This window comes from Mus pahari, chromosome 5, assembly GCF_900095145.1.
Source record: "Mus pahari chromosome 5, PAHARI_EIJ_v1.1, whole genome shotgun sequence".
NCBI lineage: Eukaryota > Metazoa > Chordata > Mammalia > Rodentia > Muridae > Mus > Mus pahari.
In genome coordinates this window covers 63093513-63103295 of record NC_034594.1, presented here as the reverse complement: position 1 = coordinate 63103295, position 9783 = coordinate 63093513, and the positions used below count along the sequence as shown (strand labels likewise).

At 43.7% G+C, this 9783-nt stretch overlaps 1 protein-coding gene across 7 annotated transcripts in view; it reads right to left on the bottom strand.

Annotated features, from left to right (window-relative positions):
• The window catches only part of LOC110321855 (nuclear autoantigen Sp-100-like), a 63684-nt gene that overhangs the window by 39616 nt on the left and 14285 nt on the right, over window positions 1-9783 (bottom strand). For 4 of the 7 annotated variants that reach the window (XM_029539153.1, XM_029539154.1, XM_029539156.1 and 1 more), the window contains exons 5-9: window positions 8172-8237; window positions 6520-6609; window positions 4641-4799; window positions 4172-4252; window positions 262-408 (exon numbers count right to left, since the gene is read on the bottom strand). In XM_029539153.1, the coding sequence (XP_029395013.1) occupies window positions 262-408; window positions 4172-4252; window positions 4641-4799; window positions 6520-6609; window positions 8172-8237 (543 nt within the window). The remainder of the gene's footprint in view (window positions 1-261; window positions 409-4171; window positions 4253-4640; window positions 4800-6519; window positions 6610-8171; window positions 8238-9783) is intronic. The other 3 variants (XM_029539157.1, XM_029539159.1, XM_021198409.1) reach the window with 1 other exon arrangement.

The following is a 9783-nucleotide window of genomic DNA, read 5'->3' as shown; positions in this document are numbered from 1 at the left end:
CTCCTCCTCCTCCTCCTCCTCCTCCTCTTTCTCCTCCTTCTCCTCAGGAAAAAAAGTCCTCTGGCCTCAACATTTATTAGCCTCTATTTCTCATTTCTGCCTTTAATTTTCCCCACTTTCTTCTGCTAGTCTAAAGGTTGGCTTTGGTGGGCCTCTTTCCCTTCCTGCCTCCTCCTGACTATGTCAGGAGAACCCAAAGGTCCCTAATGACATATGTAATCCCCTTGCCCGGGAATCTGTAATTTTTTCCGTTATCCTTACCTATTACCCCAGAGTCCTCATTTTGGTTGGTCCTTGCTCGGGTTTGGTGGTTACCACCCAAGGAAAACGATGAATTTTCCTTCTTTATATCTACCAGTTGTACAAAACAGGGATTAATCTGGAATTCACAGTCGAGTTGCACAGCTCCTGGCCAAATTACAATGAATAAATTATTTTCAAGGACTGAGGAGACAGCCCAGTTTGTAAAGGCTTGGTGTTTAAGCACAAGGACCCAAGTTTGAGACCCAGGATCCACGTAAAAAGACACGTAAGTGGCAGCCATTTGCACTCCCAACACTCAGCAGACAGAGACAGGTGGATGCTATGGTGTCACTGGCCAGCTGACCACCAACCACCCTCGCCTAATTAGTAAGCTCCAGGCCAATGAAAGACCCTGATTCAAAAAAAAAAAAAAAGGTGGACAATAGCTGTAAAGGACAACATAACTGGAGACTGACCTCTGGCCTCTGCATACACATGCACACATATACATGCAGACAAGTACACATATGTGAATGCACACAAACACATACATATAGACAAAGTATTTTCATCTAATTCTCTAGAAGAGCATTTTGAATACCATGAAGGATCATTCTTCCTGAAATTTCCTGTCCACTCTGCTCTTATCTTCCTTTCTAGCCATTCCTAGAGTCCTTGGATAGAGAATTGATTTTGTTATTTTAAAGATAAAAATTAACCAGGCATGGCGAGACACACCTGCAATCCCAGCATGGGGAAGGCTAGGATGGAGGGACATAAGTTCACAGATAACCTAGGCTACAAAGCAAGACCCTGTTTCAAAAAAAAAATAAATGAAGATAAAATTAAAAATTCTAACTTCAGTATAACATTTTATATATAAAAATGGGAGTTAGATGATTATAAAGTGAAGCTACCACCTAAATTAAAAAGCAGATGACCAGCACTCCAGAAGCCTCTGGGTGACATTTCACTGTCCCCATGGTCTTTCTCAAAGCCAACCACTATCTCCAGTTTTAAAACCTAGATTAATTTTGCTCCTTATTTGAGCAATATAAATGAAATCATAACCATATTTTTATTTCTCTATCCTTAAAGAAGCCAAACACTCCCAGATCTATACATGTACATATAAGTAATATGTCTATAGTAATATGTTTGTGAGAGTCTTCTGTATTATTAATTTTGATGTTATAAAAATATGATGACTTGCTTTGTTTCAATTATTTAGTTTTTAAGAATAGTACTACTAGGAACATTCTTTTGTGTGTGTGTGTGTGTGTGTGTGTGTGTGTGTGCATTGAATCACTTGTTTTGAGACAAGGCTTTATGTAGCTCAGGTTTGTTCTAAACTATGTATCTGAGTATAACCTAGAACCCTGAGCCCTCTTCTTCCATCCTTCTTCCGCCTTGGTGCTAGGACTGAGGTGTGTATCGCACTCTCAGCCTTTCCAATGACTTCTTAGTGATTCGCACATATTTCTCCTCTTCTCTCCTGAGGAATGAAATCATTGAGCTCTGGGGCATGTATGCTTAAGAGATTACATCCAACTGCCTCCCAAAGTCACACCGTTCCCATAACCAGCAGAAGCTAAAGAGACAGGAACATAGCGAATGCAAGAATCTGAAGACAATAGGCATGTGGGACGAGCTGTTAGGAGAAGAAGCAAGTGACAGGGATATGAGTATGGCCACCAACCCTCATTGCCTCTCTGACAATGCAGACAAATGCTGAGAGCTACAGAAAGCATTGGGCTTTAAAAGCCACATGAACTGGTTTGCATTTATTTTATTTTATTTTTACTTTATGTAAGTGGGTGTCTCCCCCCCACCCCCCGAGTGTTAGTTTATACATGCAGTGTCCCAGGAGGTCAGAAAAGGGTGTAGGATTCCCTGGAACTGGACTTAGAGATGGTTGTGGAGCTGAACCTGGGTTCTTTGTAAGAGCTCCAGCCTTCTTAATCACTGAGCTGTCTCTTTAACCCAGTTCAGTTTTGGAAGACCCTTCTTTGGCAGAAGACAATGGATCTGAAGGGAACAACATGAAAGAGTCAGAGCCAAAGGGAATTGTGTTCCTCTAGTTTGAGTGAGTTTGATGGGGGTCATATATGAGATGCTGGGGACGGGGACGGGAACGCACACACAGAGGCAGGCTAGAGTCACAGTTGCCAAATAAGGTGGCAGAAGCTTTAAGCCACTAAGTTGGGGGGGGGTGGCATTTGTTACATTACTGAGCAGAGGCCACAAAACAGCTGCCACAGACAGACGTCCTTCAGGTGTTGGGAAGGTCTTTAGACACTTGCAAAAATAAGCCAAGAAAGAAGACAGGCCTGGGCTAGACCAGTGTGTTTAGGAATCAACAGATCTTGTACAGTGGTTAAGCCCAAGAAAAGTGGGTCCTCCTGTAATCTGGGGGATCAGAGGCTCATGGTTCTAAGGGGATGTATTACCCTTCTCAATGGAGATAACATGCTAATTTCTGTCATTTTTTACAGCCCATTGTATCCACTTTCCCTGGTGATATTCTTGATATCTGTTATCTTTCTATCTTTCTCTGCTCATACTTTGCCCCCTCTATATGTTTTACATGTGTTTCTTTGTTTAGCACATGTGCACCACAGCGTGTGTGTGACAGTCAGAAGACAACTGTGGGAATAACTTTTCTCTTTCTGCCAAGTGGGGCCTAGAACTTGAACTCAGGTCACCAGAGTTGAAAGCCACCTTGCTGGCCCCCACTGTTTTAAAAGTCAGTTTAATTCAGGGCCAGGACCAGTGCAAGGCAGCAGTGGTACTTTGAGCGTAAGACTAAGGAGGTGAGGGCTGGTGAGATGGCTCAGCAGGTAAGAGCACCTGACTGTTCTTCCAAAGGTCCTGAGTTCAAATCCCAGCAACCACATGGTGGCTCACAACCATCTGTAACAAGATCTGGCGCCCTCTTCTGGAGTGTCTGAAGACAGCTATAGTGTACTTACATATAATAAATCTTTAAAAAAAAATGACTACATCTACATTTAAAAAAAAAAAAGGACTAAGGAGGTGAAGAGTCTGACATAAAGAAAAAACAGTATAAAATTTCCTCAAAAACAACTAACCAAACAAACAAACCTGAAAATAGAACACCATGTAATTTGATAATCCTCTCTACTGTGAACATAACCCAGTCTGCTAAAGGGGTTTCAGTACTCATTACAGCTTGACAATCTCCACATCTGGAATCAGCCTAAACAGCTTCCAGCAGCTGGAGAAAATGCAGTATCCACACAGGATCGACTCCCAGGTAGCCTTAAAATGAAGGAGACCCTGTCAACTGAGACAACTCGGATGAACAAGAACATTACACGGAGCAAGCCAGGCACGGAAAAGCTGCATGATTTCACTTAGATGGCATGTGAAAGGGTCTGACTCAGAGAGGATAGAGTGGAGGTGAGGAGGGGGGCTGAGGCCATAACGGACATAAAACTTCAGTCAGGAAGAATAACTTTAAAATGGCCCACTGTACAACATGATAAAAATATACTGTGTTCTCAAGAAATTTCTGAGGTAATGCATTTTAAGTATTCTTACTACAAAAAAAGTGAAGTAATATTCATACCTTGATGTAGCCATTCCATAGTGACTATTTAAAATATCACACGGCCTCTGAGATTGTGTGTGAGTGAGTGTGTGTGTGTGTGTGTGTGTGTGTGTGAGAGAGAGAGAGAGAGAGAGAGAGAGAGAGAGAGAGAGAGAGAGAGAGAGGTGCTGGGATTGAACCAAGGACCTCACCCATGGTAGATAAACATTCCACCACTGAGCTATACTGCCAACCCCAAATATACATAATACTTTTTCAATAGTCAAATTTGAAAACGATTAAGATTTTTTTAAACAAACAAACAAGTAAACAAAAATCTGAAAAACCAAAGTCAGGAAGGTAAGCAATAATTACTTTCTTCGTTCTGGGGCAACAGGCTGTAAGACTCCAGGGTAGCACCCCCATTATTCAGTTGGACTTGGAGTTCACAGGAATCTGAAGATAAAAAGACCATTGGTGAGATCCCACGGAGCCTTTCTCTTTCCCAGCTTCCATCATTATCCCTCACCCTGCTTTTCATCTCTTGATTCTACTTCTAGCCTCATCTGCACGCATGACTCTCCCAGGCCTGGGAGGCATCTGTGCTTTGTGACTCTGTGGCCAACTCCTCCTCCTGCTGTTAGCCTCTTTTCCCCAGCAAGGTTCTCCAACTCTTTCCTGCCTTTTGAGTTTCTTTGCCAACCACCTGCTCCAGGTCTCAACAGTACAGGGAGTTCCATCCTTGCCTCTTCATGCCTAAATCTTTCCTTCCTGCATCAGACATCAGCCCGTTCCTCTGCTCCCTCTCAGAGCTTCTGAGCCCTTCACCTTGGGTCCATCTTACCCACTGGCACAGAACCTGGGCCTCTAGGCATCATTGCTGGTTTCCTTTCCAGTTTGTTAGTATTGTAACCAGTGTTGGTGGTGGCGTCTCTTCTCACTCCACTAATATGTACGGTTTCACAGCAGTCTTCCGAGAGTACATCTTCAGGCAAACTCAAAACTAGAAAGGATTTTGTTTTATAAACACTTATTTCTCCATTGCATCAGGATCCAATAGGAAATGAGAGACTACTCTGAAGACAGAGAGTTGAAAACTCTGGAGGAGGGGCTAAAGGAGCCTAGAAGGTAATGACAGGGTGATTACTTGTCAGAATCTGGAGCCTGGTTAGCTTGAAGGAGACTTGGAGGAGGGAAGGGTTGGAGGGTGCGGTTTAAACTGAGGCCCAAAATAGGGATGGAGGAATCCTGGGGCTTGCTTTCTCAATTCTCTGTAAGCATCTGCAAATGTCACTCTTGTTAGGAATACTGTAGGAAGCTGGTTAGAAAGGAATCTTGTCAAAACAGGGGCCTGAGGCCAGAGGTAAGGTCTGAGCCAAGCATGGGCTGAGTAAAGCCTAGCAGGGGCTGAGACCAGGTCCCAGAGCAAACAAATTCAGGATCAACACCTTCTCCTTCCCTACAGGGAACCTCCCTGGCCCATAGCAGAGTCTGTCTTCCCAACCCATTATAGTCTGCTAAACTCAACAGTATGTGAATGAATAATATAATATGCAATACAGCTTCATGTTTTTTTCTGTTTAGTATTTTCTTAAAAAAAAAAAAAGTTAAGTTACAGAGAAAAATAATTCAAAAGTTAATAATAGAAGCCTTAACTTGGGATATGGCCCTGGCTGTGTACTTTATGTCCCACTCTACAGTGGTTAGAGCTGCCTTTCAGGGTCATGGGTGTGATTACAGTCCTTACCCCAAGAGTGTGCGCCACAGCCTCTGTTGGCTCAGACTATTGGATGGATATACAGATCGATGGCTAATTGTTCACTCTTCAGCCCTTCTGGGTGGATTGTTATTTATGCACACCCATCGAACCCTGCCATAGACATCATTAGGGTGCCATTTCCAGATAGAGTTGTTCCAGACCAAACACTCAGGAAGAATTCACTGGTTTTCCCTGCATCCCTCTTCCCCACTGCATCCCCCTCCCCACTGCACTCCTCCTCCCCACTGCACCCCCTCCCACTGCACTCCCCCTCCCCACTGCACCCCCTTCCCATTGTATCACCCCTCTCTACTGCACTCTTCCTCCTCACCGCATCCCTCCTCCCCACTGCATCCCTTCCCTTTGTTAATCACTGACCACAATCCCACCCACTCGTTGCTTCTTATTTCCACCCTGTACACCTGCAGAACAACAGTCAAGAATTCAGGCTCTTGGATATTGCTATCTTTTCAAATGCTAAAAAAACTTCAAGTGGAAGATTTTGAAATGTACAACAATTATTTCAAAAGCCACTCTGGAAAGCTGTTGTTTTGCTTGTTTCAGTTTGTTTTTGTGTAGAGGTGTGGTGGTGGATGCAGAGATGGCACAGTGGTTAAGAACACTTGCTATAATGCAGAGAGGACCTGGGTATGGTTTCTAGCACCCATGTGGTACCTCACAACTGTCCACGACTCCAGTGACAGGGTATCTGTCACTGACTTCCATCATCTTAAGGGACAAGGAACACATGGTACATATGCATAAACGCAGACAACACCACACACATATAAAACAAAAAATCAACTTTTTAAAACATTTCAGAATTTGAAGTGTTAATTTTAGGAAATGTCTTTTTAAATGGCATATCCCACCTGGAACCTCCACAGAAAGTCGTCCAAAGTGCTAGACATGTGTTTCCAGAGACAAGTCATGGAAAAGGAAATAAATATTAAAGCATACATACCAAGGTGACTGGGTGATTTGGGAAGTTGATGATTCTCAGTTTGGTTTCCCTGCATGAGGTTGGAATTTCTTCTATCATTACTTCTCCAGTCTGAGGAACAATTGATTCCATAATGAGTATACATGTTAGATACACAGACAGAAGAAAATACCCATTTAACGCAGTGGTGAGAAGCTTGGATTCTTGAAGTAGGTACAAGTGACACTGACAGAGAATCAACAACAACAGCAAGAACAAGAAATGCCTGCAACAGCGATGAAATAACAAACACATCTATGAATGCCCTTCATAGTGTCACTTAACATCCCTCTGCAGCATGTACCATTGTCATATCCCTTTCACAGGAGATGACACCAGGGCCCAGATAGGCCAGGTAACCTGTCTAGGCTCACAAAGGCAGAATTTCAACTCAGACATTTCTACTTTGCCAGGATCTTAAGGCATAACTGAATCCTAATACTTAGTTGGGTGAAGGATTAGAACCCCTGAAATGAACTTTGTATCCTCTGAAAATGGGGTGATATAACATCATCTTTAAGTTATTGAGAAGATAAATGCAATACCTATATCAATATCCAATATATCAGAAAAGAAAACCATTATAATCAATGCCTTGAATTTAGAATATTCTGAATTAGTAATAGTTTAAATAGATATTCAATTGAGGAAGTAGACAGTTTTATTAGAACATCAAAGGGAGCCAGGCGGTGGTGGTGCCTGCTTTTAATCCCAGCATTCTGGATTCAAAGGCAGGCTGATTTCTGTGAGTTCAAAAGCCAGCCTGGTGTACAACTCCAGAAGAGCCAAGGCTATACAGGGAAAGTCTGTTCAAACAAACAAAAACAAACAACAACAACAAAAAAAAAACAGAGGGATTTTTTTTTTAGTGATCCATCTTGTCTAGAGTGGGATTCCCGACCCCTTAGCCCAGTGATAGCAAATGAAGCAGCATATAAGGGGCCTAGTTGTGTCATGATCTGATGAGGTAAACCCCAGGGGGACAATGTGTTGCCTCACAGAAGGAGCCTTCTCATCACAGCCTTCTAACCACCACTGGATGTAAGAGCAGAGCAGGTAAGCAGTGTCTAGTCATGGTCAAGCAAAGCACAGGCAAACCACTGTGGATCTGCATATACGGCAACACCTAGAGAAGTTGGAGCCCTTTCTACGCAACCCAGGAGCCCACGGCCCCAATATTTAAACCCTAAACTTGGAGAAAGTATGGATGTAGATAATGTGGACATCAGAAACACAGGGAAAGAGCATCCCCACACTCACCGCGTGTGGGTGACTTTTCAGTTCCGCTGTATTTTGTGTGTCAACAAAACAAGATAGGACCATCTGGGAAGAGGGACTCTCGATTGAGAAAATTTCCCCTATCTGATTGGCCTGTAGGCAAGTGACTGGGGGACTCTTCCTTAATGACTGACATGAGAAGGCCCAGCCCACTGTAGGTGGTATCACCCAGTGCAGATAGTCCTAAGATATGGAAGAAGGCAGGCTGAGCAAGCCAGTAGGCAACATTCTGTAAGATGTACTAAACCCTTTCCTCCCCAGGTTGCTTCTGGTCATGGTGTTTAATCACAGCAACAAAAGCAAACTGGGACCCATGGGAGGAGACAGCAATGTTTATAGAGTCAGCAAGAACTGACCTTCAGATAAGGAGAGATCTAAGGGTGACCCAGTCAGGCTTCCTTGAGAACAGCTGCAGGTAGGTCCTAAGGAGAAAAAAGGAAAACAGACATTTATTTCAGGAATTGGAAAAGGTAGTTTCTTTTATCTTTGTAAAACAAGGGCTAAATAGCCCATTGAGGCACCAATCCAGAGTTCATCTGAAGCTGTTAAGTTCCCCCTGATTCTTGAGGTCAGACTCAGGTCATGGAGTAGGATACAAGGGTCACCCCTGGCTGAGTGGAGTCCTGCTGGGCCACACTAGCACCTGGAGGTGACTTGTCTTCATATCCCTGACTAAAGGATGCCCACATGGGTCCCCAGAGCTTCCCTGCCCTGTGGCCTTACATAAGTTCCCAGGAGTCCTGGGACCTTATCTCCTTTCACACAATAGCCTCAGAGTGACTATACATCAGATGGCTCATCCCCGCTGGCCTTCTCCTCGAGACTCAGAGACAGCTTGCCTCCCTTCCCTCCCATTCTTGCTTCCTTCCTATGTTTTCTCTCCGTATTTCCCCCATGGCTGTTTCATGTGTTCATGATTAGCAGTACATGCTCAAGAACACAGACCCTGCCTCCAGAATGCCTGAAGTCTTTTTGTTTCGTTTGACCCCACACATGGTCTCTCCCAATTTTAGCTTCCTCCTCTATAAAATGGCCATCTGAATGATACCAATCCTTAATGGCAGCCGAGTTAGACAGGAATCAAGAGTAGATGCTAAGCAAAGCAAGAAACTAAATGGATCTTTCTGTCATTGTCTTTAATTCTTTCTGTTTATTATAAAACTGAACCCCTTATCTGAATTTAAACCATAAGACACCCTGCTGGTGTCTGGAGACTTGGTTGCTGTGGGTAAATCCCATGCATCACACATCTGGGGCAAGAGATGTAAGGTACACAAAATAACAAGAGCATCTCTCTAACAGAGTTTCCTCTTTGAGGCTACCATGGACATAGCGCTTCACCCTTCACAGTGAATGGGTCACCTCCTTCAGGGGCTTATCTAAATTGCAGTGACTTCTGAGTACTCAAGTCTCTTTCAGTCTGCATTCCTGACACTGGCCTCAGATTCCTTCATCGTGGGTGTCAGGATGACCCTCTGATGTCATGGTTGCTCTGCCAGGATCCTACTTCCCATTAGAGGCTGGTCACAGTTTTCATCTCAAATGCCTCTTCCTTCCAAGGCTCATATATTAGAGGTCTGCCCCTCAGAATGGAACTAGTGGATTCTGGTGATATCATTAATCAACAGAGCCCAGTAGAAGGAAGTTGGATCACCAAGGGTGTGCCTTTGAAGGGCCACAGGCACCTCCTCTCTTTCCTTGCTCCCAGGACCCCACGAAGTGAACAGCTTTGCTTCACCCAGTCCCTTACTTTGAGGTTCTGCCCCACCATAGACCTTAAATGGTCAAACCATTTTTACTGAAGTCTCTAAATCCATGAATCCAAAGAAATTGACTGGCCAGGCTCTGTTTTGTTTTTGAGAGTGTTTTCTTATGTAAATTGGCCTGAATTAAACTCACAATCCTCCTGCCTCAAGGTTTCGAATGTCCAGCTCCTCCTTGGTAATTTGTCCCAGTACAGGAAAGCTA